The 27,996-nt window shown below is 33.2% G+C and overlaps 1 protein-coding gene across 3 annotated transcripts in view; it reads left to right on the forward strand.

Annotated features, from left to right (window-relative positions):
- The first annotated feature begins 623 nt into the window (after positions 1-623).
- The window catches only part of cnn (phosphodiesterase 4D interacting protein centrosomin), a 65,306-nt gene continuing 37,933 nt past the window's right edge, over positions 624-27,996 (forward strand). For 2 of the 3 annotated variants that reach the window (XM_033474106.2, XM_076522152.1), the window contains exons 1-2: positions 6,743-7,745; positions 24,510-24,568. In XM_033474106.2, coding sequence (XP_033329997.2) covers positions 7,624-7,745; positions 24,510-24,568 — 181 coding nt within the window. In that variant the 5' untranslated portion in view covers positions 6,743-7,623. Of the gene's footprint in view, positions 785-6,742; positions 7,746-24,509; positions 24,569-27,996 lie in introns of those variants that run through there. The other variant, XM_076522150.1, reaches the window with a different exon arrangement.

Below are 27,996 nucleotides of genomic sequence, written 5' to 3' on the forward strand. Positions count from 1 at the left end.
TACCACAGACTATACCTCATACAGACACCGCCGATGCTTTTATAAGTTCATATTTCTATCTTTCATCCAAACGATTAGATAAAAGAAGAAGAAAACGTTCCATGTGAAAAATTGGAAACTTTGGAAAGCGCGGTAATATTTAAAATATGATATAAGTAGACGATTAACAAAACTAAATAATTCCAAGATCTGAATATCACTGAAAAACTATTTTCTTCACGTCACATGTTTAACTGAGTGTTAATACATATGTAATTTTACATTTATTTTATAAAGAATTTGGATTGTAGTAACTTCTCCCTAATTGACGCTCAGTATAAAAATGAACAATTTAAGAAGAGGTACGAGGTACGAGCCATGTGGCTCGTTTTTATAGTTGTTGACAATCGGTAATTATAAAAATGAGCCGCGAGACTCGAATAATCGTATCTCCTCTTCCCAAATTGTCCATTTTTGTGTTACTATCTGAGCGTTAATTAAGGAGAATTTACTGTATTCCCGTAAGATGTCGTGGTGTCGCTAGTTTTTTCTACTACTCTATGTTGGCAGAACTTCCACAGACTTATGGCGCGTATACGGATTACGGATGCATGGAGAATTACATAGTTCAAATTTAACGGTTTGTGAGTCGCGTGTGGCTTGTGTCATGTGTCATGAATTAGTCCGTGGGTTTGTGCAGATGTGATTTTTTGTGTTTTTTAATGTTATTTTATTATTGTGAATTTGGATAAGCCATGGGGGACGTCTGGGATGAAACGGCAGTAGGAAAAAGCGTTTACGAAATGTAAGTAAATACATATCTACATTCTGAGTGTTGTATTGTGTTGTGTATTATTTTTGTCTCGCATGCCAGGGGGTCTGGGTTCTTCTTAAGTTATCCTTTGAATATTCTTTGAGATATGTTATTTGATGTGTATTTTTTATATGAGCAGGTTATAATCGTAGTGGCGTAGATCATATTTTTTTCATTATGAGAAATGGGGAGTGTTATTGTTTTCTAACATGTGTATTATTTATTGATCAAATTTATTATTAAGATAATTTGGAGTTAAATTAATATATAGTAACTTTATAATTTATTTCATTTGTCTTTTTAACATTATCGCATGTACATATATGTAGATAACATTTTAAGACAACGTCAAAATTTTGGAAAATTCTTTAAATCACTAATTGCTGTGTACCAATTATAAATTCTACAATGTAAAAATATAATAATCTACTTATTCAGATTATTCAAGACACTCGGCTTGATCATTACACAAGCTACTTAAAATAGGTACAGTAAACTCTCCCTAATTGACGCTCAGACTGCACAAAAATGGACCATTTTGGAAGAGAAGATACGATTATTGGAGTCGCGCTGCTCGTTTTTATAGTTACCGATTGTCAACAATTAGCAATAATTACCGATTGCCACGAGGCTCGAATAATCGTACTTCCTCTTCCCAAATTGTCCATTTTTGTTTCCAAGCTGTGTGTCAATTAGGGAGAATTTACTCCACATATAGGTATATTTAACTTATTCGTTTTCTTCTGAGCCGTTCGATTGTCTCGAACCATTCGATTTCTTTCGAACTATGTATTCGGTTTCCTTCGAACTATTCGGTTATTCGAGTTCTCAGATCGGTTCGGAAAGCGAGTTTCGATTTTGTTCGAATTTCGAACTACTCGAATATCCGAACTTTCCGACACCTCCAATGGACACGGATATCCGTTACTACCAATACACGTGTATTGGTAATAACGGATATCCGTGTCACAATAATAAAATAACTTATATATGTTATTTTTATTATTAACATATATATGTTATTTTATTATTGTGATATATATGTGTATATTGTAACAACAAAATATTGCAATATTGCAATTATATTGTAACAGCACACACACACACACACACACACACACACACGCGCGCGCGCGCGCACACACGTTATTTTATTATTGTGATATATATGTGTATATTGTAACAGCAAAAAGGAATCGCCTTTTGCCGGAAAATGTAAGTATATTAGTTTTTTTATGCACCAAAACAGAAAGTTATTGACAGCAGCACTTCTTTGTCCTTGATAGAGTGAGACAATTTTTGTTTCTTGTATGTCTTCATTTATTTTCATCTCTAGATTTTCAGTTCTTGGGAGGAACGTATTTCGTTAAAGTGTTTATTACGTACAGGTTTGCCGCTACCGCCTCGCGGACGTGCGGTGTATGAGCGATACACTTTTTTTTCCTTTCTAGAACAATACAGTTGATATGACTGATACGGAGATATTTGAATTTAACGTATTTTCGCTGCATATGATGTACACATTCATATTTAGGATACTATGTATGAAATCTTCGTCACGAGTCTGATTCATTGTTACAGTGCACAAAGTTCGAAATTATTAGATTTGTTCATTTTGGAATCTATTAATTGATGTTTTGTGTATCGTAAATTTGTTGTATCGCAAATAATCATATAAAGGAAGATTAGATATTTATAATTTAACAGCAAGTGTATTGAAAAACATGTTTTATTATAATCAATTATTATCAAAGTTGAATTAGAAATTAATCAAAATTTGGAGTTGATTTACACGTATGTTGCATACTTTCCGCGAAGATTAAATATTTTATATCTATTTCTGGTACAAAATGAAGGAATAACCGCACTAGTGCCATACACTAGTTACAGTAAATATATTTTAGATATGTAAGAAGTCCAAATTAAATAGATATTCATTTAAATATATTTACGATATTTAAATGTGATAGTTTTTATCTGAGATGCAAATTACACCCTAACCTTATCTATCCCTTATTTAAACAGTTATCATCTAGAGGTCTAGGTTAAAATCGCTCTTCATTATACATAGTGGTTCTCAGATCATGACATTAATGACGGTCTTAAAAATAATCTATTTTGTTACTTTTTTTTAGGATAGCAAACTTTAGTATGATTTTTGTAAAAATTGTCATATACGATAATTCACTCTCTTGACAATTGTCAATGAAAATGGAAATTCGTGTAAACGTCCACTCTCTAGGAAATACAAAGCTGTACAAACTTAAGAAATAATTTTTCCCGCGATGATTAATATGCCGCGTAAATTTTTCGTAGAACTATATGATAACAGAATTTACTTTACGAAAAGTGGGGATCATGAAACGGGTGATAGATATACCGGGTAATAACGGATGTGTATTCAATCATAATCTTACACGTCAGATTCTCTTGAAATTCCCTGGATTCGCGAAATACACGTTCCGACTATATCATTAATTGCATTTATGAAGTTGCGATGCACGAAATAATTAGGAGTTTTATAAAGGAGTAATATAAATAATTAGGAGAAAATTACATACTTACGAAATTTTATTGATTATGTGAAGGTACTATACAATAGGTCATAGAATTATTTTAGTACATTTGGAGCATTAAGAACATTATAATAGAAACATTAAGAAAAATTATTTATATTATTCTTGATATGTTTGTAAACAATACTACACATTACTATATAAATAATATTCTAAAGAAAACACAAAGGTATAGAAAATAATCTTAAGTTGCGTGAGAATGTGTATTTTTCCAATCTTAAGAATTGAAATTTTCTATTTTAAGGCTCTTTGTACCCTTTCCGATAAAGAATAGTTTTTAAAACCTTTTTTTCGTTCCGTTTCTATATTATTGCGTTTCAGCTATGAAGTCGTTTCTACTTTCCTCTATATACGATAACAGTACTCAACTGGTGGTTTTGCTTCATTAAATGATAATATATAGTAATATATATATGATATATATATATATATTACTATATATTATCATTTAATGAAGCAAAACCACCAGTTTATATATATATTATATATATATAATATATAATAATAGTTATATATATATATATATATATATATATAATATATAATAATCAAATAATAAACAAATGCCATAATGTATTTGTGTCATTGGCATAAATGCCAATAACGTGATTGATGTGAGTTCGTTGATGTAATTATCAGCAAGTTATATAATTGACATAAATCTACAGAACGTATTTTTTAAATGCTCAGTACACATTCGGATAAAACGATTGCAAAAAACGATCTTTGATATCTTCTCCGCGACTTCGACCAATAACGTCTTGCATATAATTAGACTGCGAATTTTATGCATTTATGACAAAAATGAATAGGTCAAATATAAGACCGTAAAAATATTAGAAGAATTTGAGGATATTGTTACAGTATTTTTAACTTATTACAATTATTAACAGAGGTAGGACATTACCATTTAACTTATATTTCTTACAATTTATTTAAGCAATTTTTATTAATAAAGATTTACAGTTTAGTTATTACTTTACTTAAACGACTCGTACAACAATAAACTTGGACTAATTTAAGAGCTTGAAGTTTCTACTTTTGCTATCATTGTTTCGTAAAATGTGTTTGCATAATAGGGTAGATAAATAGGGTAGATAAATGCTCATTTTTGAAAACGTTACAGATTGAAACGACCGTAAATACATTCGACAATTTTTTTCATAACTGATCCGAACATAGATTTGAAGATTGAAGCGTCCCCTTTACACAATGACTCATTGTATTTTAGTGTATGATGTTTTTTAATCGTTTTATTGGACTTTGAATGAACGGTGTACCTTATACTTTACAGTTTACAGTTTTATTGGTTGTCAGCTTCAATCTTCAAATCCATGGTAGATTCATTCATGGAAAAAATTTTCTAATGTTTTTGGAGGCGCCACAACTTATAGCATTTCCAAGTAAGTCTAAGCCTTTACTTTTCTGGTGAGTATATCATGTAAGAGCATGATAAGAAGAAATTATAAAATAAGTCCATGATTATTGTCCTACGACTCGTTCATATTAACTAGTTAGCTTTTTTTACGAGTACACTCGTCATGATAAAATGACAATATTTGTGCCATGACGAGTGTACTGCCTTCCTTAGTTAAATTGTCCTACCTAACATTTCTGATCACCCAAAGAATGAAGCTTTAAATTAATAAAATCATTTTTAAATAAATGAGAACTTATTTGGTAAACTTGGAAAACTTTAGGTACTTGGAATGATAAAAAAAAATAAAAAAACTCTCGTTTTTTTTAATTTTTTATCTGAGTCTCAAACAAAAATTTAAAAAATGCCTTTCGTAGATCTTGGTAACTTATATGTGTGCTGAAAATTTGATCGAAATCGGTTAACCCAGAGTCGAGCTGTAGGCGTCATAAAGATTTAAAAAACTGCAGATTTCTTCTAGTTTTTAATCAAAATCGTTATAAAACTGCCATTTTTGTAATTTTTAATTTGTTGTAACTCACAACAATGTCAACTGATTTCGATTCAATTTTCAACATAAATATCAGATAAAAAAAGTTAAAAAACGAGTCATTCTAAACAATAGCAAAATTTAAAAAAAGCATTTTGGACATCGTCTAGTAAACCAGTCCCGCTATCATCTAAAAAAAATTCAAGTCACCAGTTTTAAAAAAGTTATTGCGTTTTAAAAGGTGTACGAACACTTTTGTGGGACATTATGTTTGTCATCGCTTACATTCTGCAACATATTTTAGGTAGACACTTTTCCAAGAAGTTGCAGCAGTTAATTGGTCAAATTTTAACTAGACTGCGAATCTTCATGCAAAATAAAAATTGTCAAAGTTAATTTAAAAAAATATAATTTAGATGAAAATGTTTTTTCTCTTTCGACACTAGATTTACCACACCAGTCAAAATGACTGGTTCCTGACTTTTTCTTTTACAATTTCTGATACTAAAGAAATATTTCTATGAGAATTTTTTAAATATACTCTTAGTTCTTCAAGCATATACTATAACAGAAATGACATGGGGTTTAAATAAATTCAAGCTTGTAGTTGTTTTAAATCATTATACATTAGTCGCGTTAGGACTCGGTAGTTCGTGTCGTGAAAATGTTTTTTCTCTTTCAACACTAGATTTACCACACCAGTCAAACTGACTGGTTCTTGGCTTTTTATTTTACAATTTCTGAAATCAAAGAAATATTTCTATGAGAATTTTTTAAATAAACTCTTAGTTCTTCAAGCATATACTATAACAGAAATGACATGGGGTTTAAATAAATTCAAGCTTGTAGTTGTTTTAAATCATTATACATTAGTCGCTATATTAGGACTCGGTAGTTCGTGTTAATAATTGTCATAAATTGAAAACAATGTAAGAATATCCACAAATCCTTCTAATGTCGTTACGGTTTTGTATTCGACCTGTTAACTTTTGACGTAAACGCATAAAATCCGCGGCTTTTATTATGACATTTTAAGCACCGAGAATTCGTCGGAAATTGAAAATACAGTAACGAGACTCTCTGGAGCCACGGTAAGCTCGCAAATTCACACAGTGAACTTCAGAGGCTCCATTGAGAGGCATTGCGTTTGACCGATAGGCACCGGGTCTGTTGCGTTTCATTTCGTCCGCCGCAACCCTGTTCCTATCTGTTTTTGTCGTACGGCTCTACCACGGTGCACGTACGCCGTCTGCTCTTTATCTTGGCAACGGGCTTTCTCCTCTCGTTCTTGCAGCTGCACGGGGTAGTTCTGTCCATCTCGGTTGCACACGAACGCAACGCAGCAGAGTCCCCCCCCCTCCCCCCCGTGGCTGCACGAATCTTCCCGACCTTAAACCCTCTGCGTCGCTCCTTGGTGCCTGCCTGCCTCCCGACCTCTCCGCTCGGCTGTGCCGCCTCAGTCGCGTTCAATCCGTCGTCGAAGCACCGAGGGTCGCGCCACGACCAACCAAGTATCCGTGTTCGAATTGACGTGTTTATCACAGAAAACACAGTCCCGCGATTGACCGATTAACGGACTCGAGTCGTTCGATTCGTCTCCCTTTATATATTTTTATGTGACAATCGTGATCTACAATGGAAAACAGCAGACCGACTAGAAAGCGATCGCTTTCGTCCAAGCGGACGGTATTCAAGTACAAACTGCTGATCCAGTGACTGAGTGCAGTGTTCGGTGGACCGTCGTATATTCACTGTCAATTGTTTCTCTTTCGGGTCTCTTTTTGACCGGAACCAGTGTCGAGCCCGAAGAGGGTTGGTGCGGAACAGACGAACACTAGTGATCGAGATACCGCGATACGGACGTGTGTTGTATTCGTCTAGCGAGAGTTATCATCACATTGATCGGTCCAGAGGCATATACCGTGCTCGTGCTAACACAGATATCCGCTACGGCCGTGGTGATCTCTTTCGGCCGCCCGAAAAGTCGCGGACGATTACGGTTGATAACCTCGCGTCAATTGTGATCAACGGTGATTTCCATAAGACTGACAGGACTTATATCGTAGTCTGATATGCCAGCTTGAGACACTTACCAAAAACTCTCTGTTGACATATTATACACATTCTGTGCCAAATAAACGTGCCAAAGTGTTTCATTGAAAGTACAAGTTTTATTAGTATTATTTTAGCGTGTTTACTGTTAACGTTGTCGTCGATTGTTCGTTTTTTATACCGTTACGTTTTGTAAGTTCGTTTTCTACATTATAAGCGTCGAGACTGAGGGGTGGATCGAACTGTTCGCGACCAGTGGTACTTTTCTACACAGACGATATTTTTAAACGCACTAATGAGGAACAATTACCGCAACATGTTTTTCGCCGGCTACGGATGTTCCAATCAGCAACAGAACAGTCCACCATCGCCGACCAGGGCAGGCCAGTGGGGTAGCGTTTACAGCCCGTTTCGCAAGTGAGTATACTCGACAGCACCCTCTCGCCTATGCTATTGGAAATAGGGGAAACAGATTTCGAAATTCCTACCCTACCGAATATTTATTAATATTCGGTTATCATTTCGCAGCGGGAACTACATCGAGCGGTTATTTTTGGATGAACCCTTCCACTGTGTTCTCCTAATTGCTATACGTATTTATAGATGTCACTTTTGTGAAGCTCTCTCTCTCTCTCTATCCGAAGCAAAAAGATAATTGCACATCAATTTAGAGTTTCATTTCAAAGTATATATGTGGTAAATCCTTAGTAATAAACCCTTAGGGTTAAATCCTTTTAATGCTGAACATTTTAGAAAATGTTGTTTTCTTAATATTTTTAATAAAGAATAGTTTCATTTCTTTGTTTATTGAATTCTCTAATAATCAAGTTTTATCAAATTTGTATCATTTTTTTCCGTATCTTTGCGCAACTACGTCAAACTCGTTTGGTGTTCTTCACTCGGATACACAACTCTTGGTCGGTACTAAAAGGGTTAAGGTCTGCCGAGGGAAGGTCATTTTGTGTCCATGTAAGGAAAAGTGTTATAAATATTATTTGTTCTGTTCGAGGTACACATATTGATTTAAACAATACTGTCAAATAATACATTTAGGTACTCGCAAAAATAAAATATAGAAAATTTATAGAAGAATATTGTTAGACCAAAAATACATGTCTAAAATTATGTAGACATTTGTTGACCCTCCCTTAACCGTTTGAGTCCTCAGAAAATACGCGTACTATTGGTTTATAAATAACGCACAAAATGTGTTAGTTGTATTATTTACATTTAAAGAAAAGCAGCTATCCGATGTACGTGCGTCAGCAAAGTTGAGCGCGCTACTTCGACAGTCTGTGTAAGTGCACCCCGTTGGTTGTCTGTAGCGTTCAATTGTTCTGGGACATTTCGACAAAAAATCTAAACAGCGCGATCACGCTGCTTGGGTCTCATAGGATTAATCTTTTGAGCTTTGAATACTCCTGGCCGAAACGGTTCGTAGGGACGGAGCGCGGCTATCGCTGACCATCGCTGGGGGCGGAATACTTTTTTTGCCACACTGAAGTGACTATTCAAGGCGCAAACAGTAATAAATTATACAAGATGATACTGCTGACTAAGTCGTTTTGAGTGCTTTGAGTCGCGAAAAGGCGACAGTGCAGGTAATTATTTTGAAATCTAATTGGTTAGATAGTGGGACATAAAATGGGATTTCCGTTTGGGAAATTCCCGGTGATTTTTATGACCCTAATATTGCCCACACAACCGCTACCTAAGGAAGACAAATTACTAACGAGTGCCCCTGTATTAATTCTACACGAAAATAACTGCATATTGATTGAAAAAATCGACGAACGCATATATGCGCCCTTAGTCCAGGCCGACGACTTAGAGAAAACACATAAATGCGGCCTTAGGCTACACGGATGACTTTCGCCAAACGCATATATGCGTCCATAGAGCTCTAAGGGTTAAGCATGCTAGGGTATAGCTAACTATGTACAGAGGGTGGACGCTAAGGGATGGGTTAGCACTGTCTCGATTTCTCGAAACATGTCCAGTAGGATCTTCGTCAAGTTCATTAATTTTTTATAACTCATTGTAACTTCGAAGTGCTGTTGAATCTAATTTCATTTTTAAACACAACTTTTACTTTACGCATCAACTTCAATTGTTTTTCTAAGTTATGAACTTGTCGTTAATTTATATTTAGAGATTGATATTTACCGGTTTCGAGGTGTATAAATGTTTCTATATTGATATACAAAATTCGGACCGTAGAGGGTTGAATTGCTTAATAATTGGGAACTTAGTTTTCGCAGTTTGATGTTGGTGGCGAAACAGGATTAGTTTAGTAGGAGAATTTACAGTGACTCGCATTAATATTTAAACACCTTTTAAAATAGAATAACTTCTTTTAAAGTGGACGAAATTACCTGTATCTTTGTTGTAATGTTACACAGATTTAGTTTACTAGGCAATATCTACAAAACTTTTTCGAAAAATTGTAATCGATTGGAGTCTTTTTATGAGCTACAAATAATTAAAGATATCGAAATTCGAAGTTTTTAACAACTTTCGTTATAGTAACAGCAAAATTACAATTAAAAAAAAGTATTTTAGTCATTGTACAGTATACTAATCCCCCTAACATCTCCAAAACACTCCAGCTATTTTCGTTCAATTTAACAAAAGTTATTCTATTTTAAAATGTGGCTTTGCGGCTCGAGACGCAAGGCTCGTTTAATCGTACCTCCTCTCTTCCCAAATTGTCCATTTGTGTTTCCAAGCTGAACGTCAGTTAGGGAGAATTTACTGTAAATATAGTTGCAAATTAATGAACATTTTATCTGCCATCCATTGAGCTCCAAAGTTATTCTGAAAAATGTGTACAGGTCAATAGTTACATTTTCTTCATTCATTTTTGGAATGCATAGATTTTTTAAATGCAAGAGAATGTATAGATCAACAAGGTTAATTTAACAAGGTTAATTAGCATTTTTATTTTCTTTTTACGAGTAATCTTTTAGTTGACGAAGAATGCACTTCTTCAACAGCTTAAATAAAAAAGACGAGTCTTGTCCACAAACATTTTCTGTGCCAAACTCGAGTTTGCACGTCACCCGCTGCATATTTAAATGCATATTTATGCATATTTAAATACATAAAAACCATATAAATTTCTTCTAACTGTTAAAAGAATTTTTATGACATTTACATATGCTTTTGCCTCTTTTTTCTATCTAAAATAATAGTTATAGTTATAGTTGTAACGAATATTAGAAAGTAAACAATATTAAAAAGGAATTTAAACAGTTTGTAAATTTCGTTGAGAATAATTTCAATTATGTTGAGAATTTTTTTCTTAATATTATTGCAACTTAAAAAGGATATTTTTCAATTTTTATTTAATATTAGCGTTGCTTTATTAATTTTTATTACAAATGAAATAGTGTCCATAATGATATAAACATATTAAATAAAAAAGACATTACATTGCCCGCGTACGCACGTTTCTTTGAAAATAAATCGTAAGGCAAGGGGTTAATACGAATTATTATGAAATCTCATGTATGAAAATACGAGTTTTCATAAATATCTGCAGTCTAGTTACATCGACAGAAGAAGCGAACGTGGTGGAGAGGAGATGGTGGATCAAAAAGACTAAAGCTACATAAAAGATGCTTACCCCCTACATGACCTAAATTTAGATTGTTTGTCGTGAATATTTCGGGGCAAACCGTGGCCTGTTACTTTCCCGATGCGTGACGGCTGGTCCCGGTTTGACAGCTACGAATAACAGTGGAAACTCTTTCATTGTGGGAATGAATATCAAAGAAACCGTCCCAGATGCAGTTTTTGTGCACGTTTTTATGTTCCGCGAAACTGGAGAGTCATTGCACTATAATGAAACGCACTCGAAACATGCTCGATGCGGGTCAATGTTTTTCAGGAGTTTGTTCTTTGTCTTCGTTCATCATGATAATTTAATCAAAGCAACAATACTCGTTGAAATTGATAACGGTCTCTACTAATTGGATCTATCGAATAATTAGGTTATAGTGCAGATGAAATCGAATTTGCATTGTACATTCAAGGTTTTCATAACACATAAATAGAATTTTATTTAAATTTATATTATTATACACATATATGCATGTTTATATTTATATTATATATATATTATATTATTAGTATATTATTAGTATATATATATATATATATATATATGTATATGTATATACATACATATACATTACAAAATGAATTATATATTTTTATAAAAATTTATTTGTAATGAAGAATATAGGTTAATGAACCAGTTAAAATCAATCTCGTGGTACAATCATGTAAAACTTCGTGTATTGGCAATAATGGAAGATCAGTTTATCAAGTACAAAAAGAAGGCAATTATTTTGGAGATGAATATACGAAGTACACTTTATAAGTAAAGAGGAGATTCATTCGACATACTTGCATGTTTATATTTTCCATGAATAAAAATCAGAAATAAAGTTTTCAATTAAAAATTATTTCATATTAAAAGGGTATCGATTCGCAGACTTCGATGTATTTGTAGAAACAAAAGTTAGATATAAATTGCTACTGGAACTTCTGATTTATTCTCAATTATACGTAGAAATCATTAGTTAAATGTCTTTTGAAAGATCGACGCTTCACTTGTCCCAACTTGAAACTGACAAAATGTTTAAATTTTATTTATTGTAAAAAGAAATATTTTAATTTGCAATCAAATAAAAGAAGATCCCAAATACGTTGGGCCATACAAAATTAGTCGTAAAATAATGATGGTCGAAGTATTAAGTTTTTGTTTGGACGTTTGGACTTCTTTTCTTTGGCGTAACACACACGGTGCGTGAAGATATTCTAAAAGCGTTGCTGATAAAACTATGATGACAGGAATATCACGGCCTTGGACCGTAAAGAGTTCAGATGTGCCCAGCGTAGAACGGATTTACTTGAGATATTTATAAGCTTGAAAAATATTTTATTCATCAAATTTTTCATAATCCAACAAATTATTTGGATTAATATAATATGACGCGTTCATTTGTAATTATTATTTTTAAAAAATTGTCGAGCTTTGTTTATATACAACTCAGTCATCAAAATTCCTATTAATTGACATCCGATAACTAAAGCGTTAATATAAAACATGAATTATAGAAGGTGATAAATGAAGAGATTTGAAAATTTTAGCGTAGATCGCACGTGGGAATTAATACACTAAATGAATAGTCTCATAATGTTTCACGGCGATATTGCATGTTGCATGCAATGTTTTGGAAACACTGATTCTTCCGTTCACACCTTGCAAGCTCGTACGATCATCGTATGAAGTCTACTGCGTTTCACAAGAGATAGCGAGGCAATATGAAAGGAAATGAAAAATTCTGAAATAACTTTGGCCTATAGATACTTGCACCTTTTTAATAATTACTAACTTCTTTTTGACACATCATTCTAACATTGTTTCCTTTTGTCGTTGCTGACTCACTGTTTGCGAACCAGACAAATATTTTGATGACTAATTCCTTAAATTCGGTACGAATGGCCTGAAGAAAGTTGTGAGGCCCATTTCACCCAACCCAAACCTCCAGTAATCAGGAATTATGTACTGTATTGTACAAGCGGTCAGAATGAGTCATAAGTAAAATCCCGATGATTAATAGTTAGTTTACTTACTTGAGCTGTTTACGCGGACCGAGTTATTGAATTGAGATATCAACAGTTTATCTCTTATTCGAGTAGAATTATGTGCGGCGGCTTATGAAACCTTAATTCAATGCATTCATAATTAATATATGTAAATGATCGTGCATTTGAGAGATGTATGAATAACACAATAGTTTCGAGTTTCTGTTTTACACGTTTTAAGCTCTACGATTGAAAGAAATAAATATTAATTGTGTCTGTAGATCATTAAATGTTCTATTCGAATCTAGTATTGTTAAGCGTAGTTGTACCACAATTACGTTTTTAGTGATATTTAAACAAAAACTTAACAAAAAATCATATTTGTATATTTCTATATTAGAAGTAGTAGAAAATAGAAATATACAAATAATATACTATATTAGAAATAATAGAAAATAAAAACATGCAAATAATGTACTATATTAGAAATAATAGGAAATAGAGAAATATACAAATAATATACTATATTAGAAATAATAGAAAATAAAAATATACAAATATAATATTATGATAAGCCTTCGTTTAAATATCAGTAACAATGTAAAAGTTATTTTTTGAAGTTTTTATTTTTATTATGTCCAATTAATGAGCTCATTTAAAATAGAAAATTCACTCATTGTCTCTATTAAAGTTTACTCTATGGTTTTGTTGTAATTTGATGTAATAATTTAAAATACGAGATTACGAGTAAAACATAATTGATCGAGATTGAAGTGTGAAGCGTTAATAGATAAAAATTATGTGCGGCGCATGATACAGATCTTTGACGGATATTAACGTAAACATATGGCTATAAAAATTAATTGTCAAAGAACGAGGATAGATCGTCAATGTTCATAGCCAACGGCAATATTCATAAGCCACGACAATGTTCATAGCCAACATCCATTTTCAATTTCTAAGAAATCGAAAAGAGGAAGTGCCCAAGTTTTTCCGGGCGAGTGTGCCAGAAAAATTCCATTGTCTTCCTCGCCAGGAAAATTCCGTTTGTTTTCAAGCAGGAAATCTGTTTGGCAAGAGAGGAGGGAGCCTTGCGATTTATCAACCGGAGGTCGTGACACAACGATCGAACGGTCGCGACACGTCAGACCGAACTGCATCGATCAACGTACGCACAAAAGTTTCCTAGACGTCGTGTGCATTAATTGAACATCTAATTAATTCTTCTCGCCCACCGTACACCCACGAGGCAAAGAACACAGCGGTCGGCCGAGAATCGCTTCATATACGATGTTTCCATTCAACAGGGACGGACTAATTGTTTAACTGGACAAGTTAATGCATTTAACGATCTGGTAATTGAGAGAACTTTGCACGTCAACGTGAACGCGGTCATTCTGTCATTCGACTCTTTCCGATATATTATGAGGCGTTAAAATTATAATCCTATTTATAGCATAATATAGAAGTTGTTAATTGGAAATGAGTGCACGTCTGGGAAGATGGTAGGCTATGATATACGCTGGAGTATAAACTTTCTTGAGTGGCAGTGTTGGGCATATTTTATTCGAACAACGAATACAATTTTATTCGGTAAATTTATTCGAAATATTATTCGAATAAAATTTTATTTGTAGAATTTATTCGATATATTATTCAAATAACGTTTATTTATCGAATAAATTCTTCAAATAAAATTTTATTCGAATAATATAACGAATAAATTTTATTAAAAATTTTTATTTGAATAGTAGTTATTAGTCACAACAAGGCAAATATATTGTAGATTTCGTTTGGTTGCAGTCATATGAGTGCAAAAATGTAAAGAAGTTCACTTAGGAATATGCAGTATCTGTCACTACACTGTCTACACACGTACATATACGGTGCACAGATATCTGTTGGACGTCATACTATTTTTAATTAACTCTCGAGACGGCTGTTTAAAAACATAATTGCGAATATCAATGACCTATGATAACTGTTAGTTACCAATACGAACAATGGAAATAAATTTTTCTTGTTGACTCGGATATTTTACAAAACTTTGAGTTAAAATGAACGAATTAATCGTCAATATTATACGTTCAGTTTTAATTTTTTCTTCGTTTAAAAATTCCTGAACGTCAGTCATTCAAGCATACATACAAGTGTGTACAAAAAGGTAATAAAAAATGTTATAGTCTTAGAGATAAAAGGTTCAAAGATAATTTAACATGTTGATACTTTAGATTAATTAATAATTAACCAGTTAGCCGTTGCAATCTCTTTGAAAAATATATGCTGGCTGTTGTAATATTGAATTAAGTAATAATGAAATGAGTATTATTTTTTAATTTTGATACTAACATTTATTTATTTACTTAACTTAATTAGTTAGCCGTTTTTCACGACTATACTCGTCATAACACAAATTGTTACAATTTCTCCATGACGAGTATACTCGTCAAAAACAGCCAACCTAGTTCACATCGAAATAATTTGCACGATAAGTATGTGTATCGTGCATAATAAAAGTTCCCCCGCTATTATTAAATGAGTATCTATTATTAAACCAATTTACTAATCTTGTTTTCTCCCGCGAAACGTTCTATTCAATTAGAAACGATTGGTCGTCAATTGCTGCACAATGAAAGCCACGCAACAATGGCAAGTAACTTCCCTTTCGTAGCAGATGTAGAAAGAATTGTAAATAATCAAGTGAAATAGTCTAGTAAAATTTATGTTAAACCCAATTAGTTTAATGAAACTATAAATTTCATGGAACATACGAATGCTTAAAAATTTAACAATACAATTCAAAATATATGAACTGAGGGTGGTATAGGACTGGGAAGGAGTTCGCAAATAATAATCCACACTCGTAGGTTTAATGAGGTTTATTCGGTTTGGTTTAGATTAGGCTCGTGAGGCTTACCTGGAAAAAAATTAGAATTAGTCTTGAAACAAAATTCGCAGTAATATCGCCGTGTGTAGCTGAATTCGCGCTCAGATTGTGCACAAAAATGGAGAATTTGGGAAAAGGAGATACGATTATTCCAGCCGTGTGGTATGTTTTTATAGTTGTTGACAATCGGTGACTATAAAAACGAGCCCGATGACTCGAATAATCATGTCTCCTCTTTCCGAGTCGTCAATTTTTGTGCACAATCTGAGCGAGAGTTAGGGAGAATTTACTGGGTAATGTATTGGGTTTTTCCAAAGCAAATTGTCCTGCTGACAAAGAGTAAGATGACGTCAACGGTTAGATTGTGGCGTGAAAATACCCCTCGAAAATGTGTTTTGGTTTTTCCCAGGTATCCCCATATACCTGAGCTAAACGGCCTTGTCGCGAAAACACAGACGCCTGTTAGGGGCGGTAGAAATGGGCCTAGATGAATGAGTAATGCTGCCAGATGTGTCGTAGAGACCCATCATAAACAGACTCGTACCCAGCTTACGTCGATTTATTCTCTACGTACGAATGTTAGGAGGCACTGGCTTTCCGGCGGCACATGGTAGCTATTCAGTCGCTACAGAACTTTAAGAAATTGTTAATTCGTATTTCAATTTTGAATATGGGAACATACTTAACCCTTAGAGCTCTATGGACGCATATATGCGTTTGTCGATTTTTTCAATCAATATGCAGTTATTTTCGTGTAAAATTAATACAGGGGCACTCGTTAGTAATTTGGCTTCCTTAGGTAGCGGTTGTGTGGGCAATATTAGGGTCATAAAAATCCCCGGGAATTTCCCAAACGGAAATCCCATTTTATGTCCCACTCTGTAACCAATTAGATTTCAAAATAATTACCTGCACTGTCACCTTTTCGCGACTCAAAGCACTCAAAACGACTCAGTCAGCGATAGCCGCGCTCCGTCCCTACGAACCGTTTCGGCCAGGAGTATTCAGAGCTCAAAAGGTTAACCAGTTAGCTGTTTTTTGCGAATATACTCGTCGTAAGATAAAATGTTGCCATTTCATCATGACCAGTATACTCAAAAACAGCTAACTGATTAATTATCATACTCTGATATTCTTTATTAAATTATACATTATACAAAAACGTTCGACTTAAACAAAATATGAAGAAAATCAAATATATACAGTATAATTATAATAATTTAAAGAGATTGCAACAACTAATTTGTTAACAATTAAAATTGACTAATTAATGGATGCAGGATTTATCAGATTATCATACAAACAACGCAGTTTCTTCAAACAAAATATGGCATTGTTTGCAGATTAACTCGATACATGAAACATCTCTGGTAAACTAGTTGCTTTTTAATAAGTAACAGTTATAATAAATGCATACAATCAATCGTTAAATAGATACGTATCTTCCACAAATATAGGTAACACAATGTAACAAATTTGAGGTAAAGTATTTAAAGAGATGATTGGTTTTCTGTGATAGTTCCTGTCAGCTTTAATTTCAGAATGAAAGATTGTTTGTAACTTATTGGGCTTATGACATTGTTAGAAAAAAAGCGACATTGAGTATTGCATTAACTAAAAATTCTACGGGGCGAACACACCTTACAGATCGCATTAGGGTTGATACTGCGTGCTCCTTGTTCGGTCCATGCCACCATATCTGCTCTCGAGTATTGATTACTTACACAACCACCCTCCATCTTGCCAGTTGGTGGTAACGCTCTGCGTCATTCTATGAAATTGTTTTCATTTGCACTAGTTACTCTCCGCGGTGAATCATCCGCCGTGATTGCTGAAAAGTGCAAATTTTTATTTACTGCACGAAATAACAGATTGCGAAATTTCTGCCGAATTGTCTACCTGGATTTATGACGACAATGTAATTGTGTATCTTCCCTCAACTTTCTTTAAATTGTCTTTTATCTGTTAACAATTAGCTTCTTTCCTTTTTGTTACTTTGGTACAGATTTGTGCAGAATTACTATTGAATTATTCAAGGAATTATAATTATAAAGTAATTCAATTACATTATAATTAAATAATTTTTATTCGTAATTGTGATCTCCATTCAATTAAATTACAATTTAATTCGTAATTGCAATTGAAACACCATTACAAAATAATAAACAATTAAACTGCATTAATTATGAATTGGGAATAGTTAAATTACATTAATTACGCATTACGATTTAATTGGATTAAGATGTAATTGAATTAAAATGGCGAATTAAAAGATTATATATCAATAGGTAATAAGAGAAGAAAATATGCAGAAAAGACCAAAAATAAGTACCTGAGTGCGAAAGAAAGAGAAAAATGAGAGGGAAGAATGAGTACGAAAGAAAATCAAAAAATGTATTTTACTTCTTTGAAGTTCTGACCTGTAATTTGTAGAATCGTATTTCAATTGTATTGTATTTCAATTACTATATTATTGAATTATAATCGAGATATTAAAATAATTAGCAATTGAATTAACTGCAAGGTTTGAATTGTGTAATTGAGTTAAACGTAGTTGAATTTTCGCAATCTGTTATTTCGAGCAGTAAATAAAAATTTGCAGTTTTCAGCAATCACGGCGGATGATTCACCGCGGGGAGTAACTAGTGCAAATGAAAAAAATTGCATAGAATGACGCAGAGCGTTACCACCAACTGGCAAGATGGAGGGTGGTTGTGTAAGTAATCAATATGGCTGGACCGAACAAGGAGCACGCGGTATCAACCCTAATGCGATCTGTAGGGTGTGTTTGCCCCGTAGAATTTTTAATTAACGCAATACTCAATGTCGCTTTTTTGCCAACAATATCTTAAGCCCAATAAGTGACAAACAATCTTCCATTCTAAAAATCCTGAAATTAAAGCCGACAGGAATTGTCACAGAAAGCCAATCATCTCTTTAAATACTTTATCTCAAATTTGTTGCATTGTGTTACGTATATTTGTGGAAGATACGTATCTATTTAACGATTGAGTGTATGCATTTATTATAACCGATACTTATTAAAAAACAACTAGTTTACCAGAGATGTTTCATGTGTCGAGTTCATCTGCGAACAATGCCATATTATAGTTATTAGAGTGCATATTTAAAAATTCTTTCTTTCTGTAATAATTTTAATAGATTAAACATGGTACACTGACATTTTTTTATTATTTCTTTGTGTACTAATTTTTGTAGAATAACATATTATTTTTAAGTTTATTTAAAAATTATATATTTTATATATTACAATTCTCTAAATTTGGATGAATTAAACACGATGCATTGACATTTTATAATCTTATTTATCTTTCCAACATTTTAAATTGCAACTATCCAATTTTGCCATTCGTGCATAAAATCCGCAATAATTATAGAGAATGATTATACGGTCGCAAAGATAATGATTAAATATATAGCTTTTCGTTTCTAAAAAAATAAGGATTGGTCGGTTTCGCAGCGTGGTCCTCTTTAGAAATCGCGAGTCCATGTGCATAATCCGTTCACTTTGCGGGTGCAAGCGTCTGCGTGTGTAATCGTGGACATACTCTTTTCAGCGGCACCCTAACATCCGACTCTGATATATTAAGCGCAACCCTTACGTTCGCGTTTAACTAATCCGGATCTAGACTTCTCGGAATCTCAGGACGCCTCAAAAGGAACGACTGTCACGGAGGGAAGGGGGTGCAAACGGTGACACGCGACCGACATTATTGTCGTTCACTTTACGTCGGTGTTTAGGTTGGACTGCGCAAAATTGTATTCTAACCGTGAAATTTGCATGAGTATCCACTGGCTCGGAAATAAGCTTCATTGACAGTAATTTTCGGTGGCAGGCTCGGGAAAGACAATACAACAATTACGTACAATGACTGCTAAACAGAGTCGGGCGAAATATTCGGTTGAAGGAGATAAGAGATAAAGACTAACAAATAAAATTTTATTCGATACTTTTCGAATATTTCAAATCGATTATTTTACGTACAAATTCCTATATAAATCAATTCTTATTTGAATTGTTATCTGGATAAATTTATCCAAATAAGATTTTATTCGAGTAAGAATTGATTTGTATAGGAATTCGTACGTAAAATAATCGATTTGAATTAAAATGAAAGAATATAAAGTGTATTTTCATAGTTTTTTCATCGATTTATTTCTTCCATATTACTTTTTTCAAATGTTGCATCAGAAAGTTTGTTACCTTTGGGTGGGTTAATCATTGATGTATAATTAAATAATCTTTCTACGGGTGCAGAGCAAGACATCGGGTGAATGTATTCATCTAAATATATTCTTATAAAATGACGTAAAAACAAACACAGCCAACAATTGTTCGCACTATTATTCTAATAATTTTACAATCTCTATTCAAATAAAGAATTATTCGAATAAATGGATAGAATAATTGATTCGAATAAAATATTTGACCAAAACGAATTCATTTGGATCTTAGATAAATATTTATTCGAAACAATTCCAATAATGCCCAACTTAGCCCCAACAAATATTCGTATGCTTTTTAAAACGAAATATCTTTTTTTTAAATTGGATTAAATGACTTCAATCTTTTTTTAAATGTTAGAAGTTAGAAGTAGAAGTAGTAGAAGTAGTAGAAGTAGTAGTTTATTAGATAATGTTTATATTATGTTCATGTTTGTATTATAGTTTTGGAACAATGGTATTATTGTAATCTTATATGTACACAATGTGTATAGTCGTATAAATGTGTAAATACAATACATTGTATAATGCATATTGTACAATAAAACTTATAATTATATGAATACAGACATATACAAAGTGATTTTAATTTTATTAAGTCCTTGATTTGTATACTTCACTATTTTCAGCATTATATTGAACTATATTCTAAGTGTACATATTACAACTACATATACCATGATTATGTTCTTCATTACTATAACGTTACATGTATACAGCATGTGCAGATATTTATGTATATACATATACAATTATAATACGTATATGAAGCATATATACATATAATACGAAATGTTATAAGGAAATAATATTTTTCAAAACTGGACCAAATGATTTGAAGTTTTTTTAAATGTTACAGTGACTGTACATCGACTAAATTGCTACTGCATATTTGGAATGACAAAAAGAAAATGAAAAACTCTAACTTTTTAACCTTTTTATCTGAGTCTATAACGAAAATTTAAAAAATGCTCTTTGTAGATGTCGATAACTTATATGCATGCTGAAAGTTCCACTCGTTTTAAAGGCTGTCTACATTTTAAACCACTGTGCGTCGCGCGACGAGAATTAAAAAGCTTTTTTAAGGAGTTCTCCGATGAAAGTGCTAATACTGATGTTCAAGGACTGGACCGCGGAAAGAGGCGACACAACGTAGGGTGTTCCAGACAGCACGGGGCTCGCAAATAATAGCAGAACTCTTAGAACTTGTTAAGGCGAGACAACTCGACTGGAGGGACGTTATCCCGTTAATTACTCATTTCACGTTTCAACACTGTCCCACAGGAATAGCGTTTGGATGAAATCTAAATTAAACCTTTCTGGAAATTCTGTATTTCCTTATTGCTCTCGCGCGGGTTGAAGTAGCCCGGCGTGATAAATCACCAGGATGTCACGCAAACGGTTTTACATCACGTCAACCCACCGTTCGTTAGAGCGATGAAAATCGCAATCAAAATCTGGGTCGTCTTTAATTATAACGAATCGCTTCTGAAGAATCAGAATCGCGGGCTAAGTGAAAACAAGCGGTCAGCCGGTGCGTAATCGGTTACTGCGAAATGCATCTCTCGTTTCACTGGGAACACCACCTCGGTCGTTCATCAATTAATTCAGTACGTTAATAATTTGTTTCAGAGTGTTAAATGTTTTTTTTCTGCGTGATAATACCAAACGAAGTTGGTGACAGACCTTGGCAAATTTTATTTCAAGTGAAAATAAGAAATAACTGTTTCAAATAATTCATTTCGAATCATTATTTTCAATGCTGTTATTTGAAGATACAAATAATATCGATCCATTTGAAATAATAGCAATCTCAAATAATAAATTATTTCGTTATCTTTTTTTTTCTTTAAATGAGACTTAGAGTCGCAATGACTTTGAAGTCATCAGCGACATGTTGGATTTTTCTGTTTATATTTTGTCGAATAGTTGGGCTTTTTTTCTTTCAGGCAGTTGATAGTATTCTTTTGATGCTTCGGAAGAGTCGAAAGCGGCGTTCAGATTTAATCCATATTTGTTTCTTTGATCCTGGCATTTTCTGCGCTCATATTTTTTTCAAATGTGACAAAAGAACTAATACTCAAAATAATATGCAACGAAAAGATTTTATTTTAAGAAACTTTTGCGTCGATTCGCTTTAAAAAGATTTTACTTGAACATGAGTTGATATTAGTTTGAAGAAATCTTTGCAGCAATTTGCTTTGAGCGAAATCTTTTCTCAGAAAATTTATATATTATGGAAATAATCGTTTGATTGGTGCAGAAAACAAAAAATATGTTTCATTATCGGATAATCATTTAATACAATCAGATCGATCGTTTCATATCGCAGAAATGTCAGTGAGGATACTAAAATAAATCAAACTTACAGTTACAGCAAATAATCATATTTATTTTCCAAGAAGCATTCCACAATTATATTATACCAAATAATTATTTCAAATAATCCTAAAATAAATTGACGTGTTATTTAAAATAATGTTTTAAATAACGTAATTTCAAAAGTAATCATAGGCATGGAAATAATTATGAAATAAACTAACAAGTTGTTTGAAATAATATTTCAAATAATGTTATTTCAAATGTGCTCAGGGCTGGATGGATTTCTTTTTAATAAGCAGTATTTTATTATCTTCCTGATTTTGAAGTAACTGAGTCAATGAGTAATAAATTAAACAACTTGAATAATTTTCCATTTTTTATGACGTATCGTTGCAATAATGTAATTTTTCGCATCATCATTCGAATCATATACATTATACTGTATTTGAATCCGAGTATAAATAGTATAAATAGTATTTTCTCATCATTTAAACATTTAATGAAATATTTCGAAATAGTACTTCATTTAAATATCAAATGAAACAATATTTTCAAATAGTACTTACTTGTGCAAATATTTCAATGTTTACTATTCCGTATTAAATTATTCCAAATTTTTCGCAGCCTTGCTCTTGAATTGCAACGACATTGTCTAGGTTGCCGCCGACTCGGCTGATTAATCCCTTACGCACGCGTAAACTTCGTCCTTAGCGAAGCGATGTTTTGGTCTCAGACGGCCGTCGCTCTGAAAATAGACGGCAGCCTTCATCTTGATCCTTTTTAAAAGTTTTATCTAATTTGGTCTAGTTCGTAGTGTCTATTTCCTCTGGAATCAGGAGGCGCTGCATGCCTACGCGCCATTCTCAGCCCTATACCTTAAAATAAAACGGTCCTCGAGCGCCGATAGCGCCCTTGCGTTACCGCTTCGCTAAAATGGAAGAAAAAGGTGTTTTGTCTCCCTCCGCTTCAATTTCCTTTTTCCATTGTTGCATTGCTGAACCATGAATACGCGTTTTATATTAATAGATCCATACGCTCGAGACACGATGTCGTGGCTTGAGGGGACGTTCTACTTTGTGACCGCGGAGATCGTTTGCTCTGTGAAGACAGAGTATGTGCGCTTCTTTCATTGAATTCTCACAATTTGGTGTTGAAAATTTGAGCGGAAGAAGAAGGGATAATGTGCGCAAAGGGTGGACGTAATCTTAGATTTTTGCAAAATCCAAAACTTGGATTGCAAGCGTTTTTAAACTATTTGGAAACTCGTTGGTGCGAAGTTATTAAAAATATACATTTCCATTGAAATGTATACATTTTTGATGCATCGATTAATAAATACAGTTTTGAGAAACATTGATGTAAAGTGCAGAACTATGCTTGGTATGCTTATCGTTTAGGTAACCATCATTTTATTAACACTCGAAGCCATTTTAACTCTAAATACAAAATCGTTTTTCTGGCTTACAGTATTTCCATTTTACATGATTTATTGCATTTTCTATATACGTACTTAAGTCTTGTGACTCATACGATAGGTATACTTTTAATAGTTTTTCAAAATATAAACGAAGTTGATAACGTAAAAGTGATTTTGAGGCATGATATAACAATTTTTAGTGGCACCTCAGAGTTACCATTCGGGTGCAAAGGGCTAAAACTTTATATTTCGAAAATCCTTTAGGAGGCTACTTAAAATTCGAACCGAATTTTTGAATATGATTTATGCAACATTAAATATTTGATTTAGTGTAATTCTTTGCATTTTTATTTTTTACTTTTTTATTGAACGATATGTAACCTTCTACAGAATTATTAACAACCGCGCATAAGTGCGTAATACGAATGGAGTATATAATTAAATTGAAATTACGTAAGAACAATAATTAATAGAAATATAGATATTATGAGGGAATAATTCTTCGTTAAGGTATGCTTTTTAGCCTTGAAATGATTCTCTAATATGCTTGATGTTCCTACGGTTACAGTTTTTCTTGATCTTTGAAACTTCTGTACACGTCTTATTGTGTCTTTAAATGCAATGATTGATTATTCGATTGTTAATCGTGTGTCTATCAAAATACTTTAATTTATACAATCATTTTAATCCAGCATTATTTTTTCTGTTACAGCACCAACATGTCTTTGCAAGACATCACAATGAATTCGACAACAGTGGGTTCATCTCATGGTGAGTTCAGAAATCAATTTGTACTTTGTGATTATTATACTTTCTCAATTCCCACATTTTTATTTTATATGAAATAAAATTGTAATATAATTTGAATAGTTACTTGAACCACGTATGTGTGTTATTATTTCTTAAATCGAGGTCAAACATAAAATTTACAGTTTCCTTATCATCTCTCGTAATAATAACGCACTGATAATTTTTGTGCTCTTGTAGAAAGCACTAATTAGAATTAGAAAGCACTCAATTATAACGTACGTGTTTAATCCTCGAATAGCCAACGTAAATGAGCAGCACGGCGAGCTGACATCGGGTCATTCTTGACCTGTAGCTGAATTTTTAGTATACTTTGCACCTTTACACAGTGCTTTTGTATGCAAAGCACTCATTCTAAAGCCTTCATTTATGATGAGTATTTTAAGCGTTCGTGACCAAAATGATTAGGTAAAATACAAAATTGTAAAGATGTTCGAAGAATTCGAAAATATTTTTATATTGCGTGCAACTTATTAAAATGATTAAAAGAAGAAAAACATCATTAGATGAGAAAAGACAGTCTTATCTTATAATTATTTTAGACAATTCTTATTTTGCATAAAACTCCGCAGTATAATATTGAGGTTTTCGATGCGAGCAAAATTCAAAAGATTTAAAATGACAGTAGTGATGAATATTTTTATTTAAAAAAAAGATGTTGTACCGTTTTAATAATAATTCCTTGAAAAGTATAAAAAACTATTAAATTTTTAATCCAACCATTTTTCCATACCTACTGCACTTTTAAAGATAAATAGGGTATCACTTATTTATACACGTAAGGGTTGTGTTTTCATCCTGAAGAAACGAATTGTAGCCGATAATAAAAACAGCTGAAAATTTCTTTTAAGATTCAAAACACACTTGCACGGTTTCAAAAATATTTTCGTGTTGTCGAATCGCCCTGGTTAGTTTCATTTAATCTCTTCACTGTTTAAAATTATTAATTTAAACATCTAATCCCTTTAAGTGTCCAAGTAAGCTAATTCCTCTTGAGTATGGTCTACGTACAATCTTGGTCGAGCAGAATGATATCTTCATCTCAGTAAATGATCCGTTAAAAGTTGCATTGTATGTTCCAAGGATCAATAGAATGATTAACGTTTTTATATCGCTAATCAAGATCGATCGATCATCGGCCTGGACCGGATACAATTTTACGGTCTATGATCGGGCGGATCACAGCGGACGAATTGCTCACGAGGATATATTTATTGCGTATAGTCCTGTCGCGAACAACCGTGTCACGTGCAGATGTCCCATTAGATTAGTTGATTGCTTAAACGCCAGGTCACCGATATTGGGGCTGACAATGGAACGATCAGTTACCTTCCTCTTTCCCTGGCGAAACTATCCTCATTGGTTATTTCCCTTAACCAATTGTTCCCCTATCGACATGTCCAGTGGAGGATGAAGGCTTCGTTATTCTACCGTGCTGATCTAGAAACCATTGTTACACATACCAAGTGGTTTATTGCTTTTAAAATGTCATGCGGTAAACAGTTCAAAAACGCTTTATTCAAATGTTTGGAAGAAAATGTAAGCAAAGGCTGTACATAGTTGAGTGGATGTGAACCAGATCTGGGCACATTTAGTATGACATTATTTGAAATGTCATGTTATTATCATGTTATTTTATTCCATGGTTATTTTCATGCCTGTGATCCCTCTGGAAATAACATTATTTGTAATACCATTTTTCAAACAACATGCTATATTATAATTATTTGAAATAATTATTTGGAATAATTAGGAAGTTAATTTCTTTTGCTTTAAATAAATTGTCGTGAATTTCGTAAAATGAAATCTTCTCGTTGGATATTATTGTGTGAATTATTTTTTTTTTTTTTGTGAAGAGAACATTGCTTGAAACAAATTGTTGTGAAGATTTCATGGAATAAAATCATTTTATTCATTATTATTTTTAGCACTATTTCTTTTAGCCAATTTGAAATAAAGAAATAACGAAAGAATTTATTATTCGAAATTGCCATGCCTCAAATGAATCGATATTGTTTTTATTTTGAAATAACGGTTTAATATAAATTATTTCAATTAGTTGTCTTTTATTTTCATTTCAAATGCAATTTGCCCAAATCTAGTTAGAATCATAATGGCGTAAGTTACATTTTCCTCATGTTGTTTGCCATCATGTATATATAAATCGTTTGACAAGTATGGATGTGGAAACATAAGTCAACCTTTTTAAAAATGTGTCTCACGCCACTAGGTTTCTAACACAGTCAGTTGATTTTTCGACAAAACGGGATAACTATTACCCAAGTTAATTGTTTTAGAAATACGATTCTTTGAAAAACGACAAACGATTCTGCGCTCTCAATAAAATCAGCATAAAATGCCCTTAAGATTCACAGCGACTCATTGAAGTCTAATGTTCATTAAAATAAAATGTAATTTGAATTAGATCCAACTTCAATTTCTCTAAAAAAGTGTACATAGTTTCAATTGTATTATGAACTGACACTCTTTAAATATCGTTTAAGCACGTTGAAACCTCCATAAGGTTACATGAAAATATACTGTTGGATTTAGGAGACTCCGCAGAATAGTTCTACATAAAAAATCATTCGTATAGCATTTGCGGTGAAAGCGAAAGATATCGGTAAAGTTGAAAGGCTTGATTAATTTTTCAGAAATATATTTAGCGCATATTTATTTTTGCCAATGGGTAAAGTGGAGTAAGCGTCGTCATTTGCGGTGAAAGCGAAAGATATCGGTAAAGTTGAAAGGCTTGATTAATTTTTCAGAAATATATTTAGCGCATATTTATTTTTGCCAATAGGGAAAGTGGAGTAAGCGTCTTTGCGAAACGATCCCGCAGGTTCGTAGTACCTTTGAAATGAAAATAGCTTTGATGGTCGAAAGCACCCCGTTCTTAAGGCAGTAACGACGACTATATTACGCCATCTAATACAGTCTAGGAGAATTTGTACGCGGTGGCGTCTCGGCAATTGCATCTATCATGACGAAAACAGGGCAATGAACCTGCTTCCTCGTGGTTACAGCTATTTTACGTCCACGCCAACGCGGCAGACGCAATCTAACATCCGCAACCGGGGTGAGCGAAGTACAACCGAGTTGCAAACGTTGGCCTCAACTTCGCTGCCCATCGTAAACAACTTTGTCTCTCGTAATGACATCGATTAAATCGGCCTGACATCTACCGCAGTCATTTGACGGACAATCAACCGTATATTATCAGTTTTGATCGGGCAATAATATCGTCGGCGGTTACTCAAATCTAGGCAAGGATGTAGAACAGAAGCTCTTGACGCGAAGAAATAGTGGCCAATGGCCAGGACACGGCTAGACTAGCCCAGCCTATCTCTGTTTTATAGTAACGCATAAATTTGGCCCTAGGTAAACGAATC

This window comes from Megalopta genalis, chromosome 5, assembly GCF_051020955.1.
Source record: "Megalopta genalis isolate 19385.01 chromosome 5, iyMegGena1_principal, whole genome shotgun sequence".
Lineage (NCBI taxonomy): Eukaryota > Metazoa > Arthropoda > Insecta > Hymenoptera > Halictidae > Megalopta > Megalopta genalis.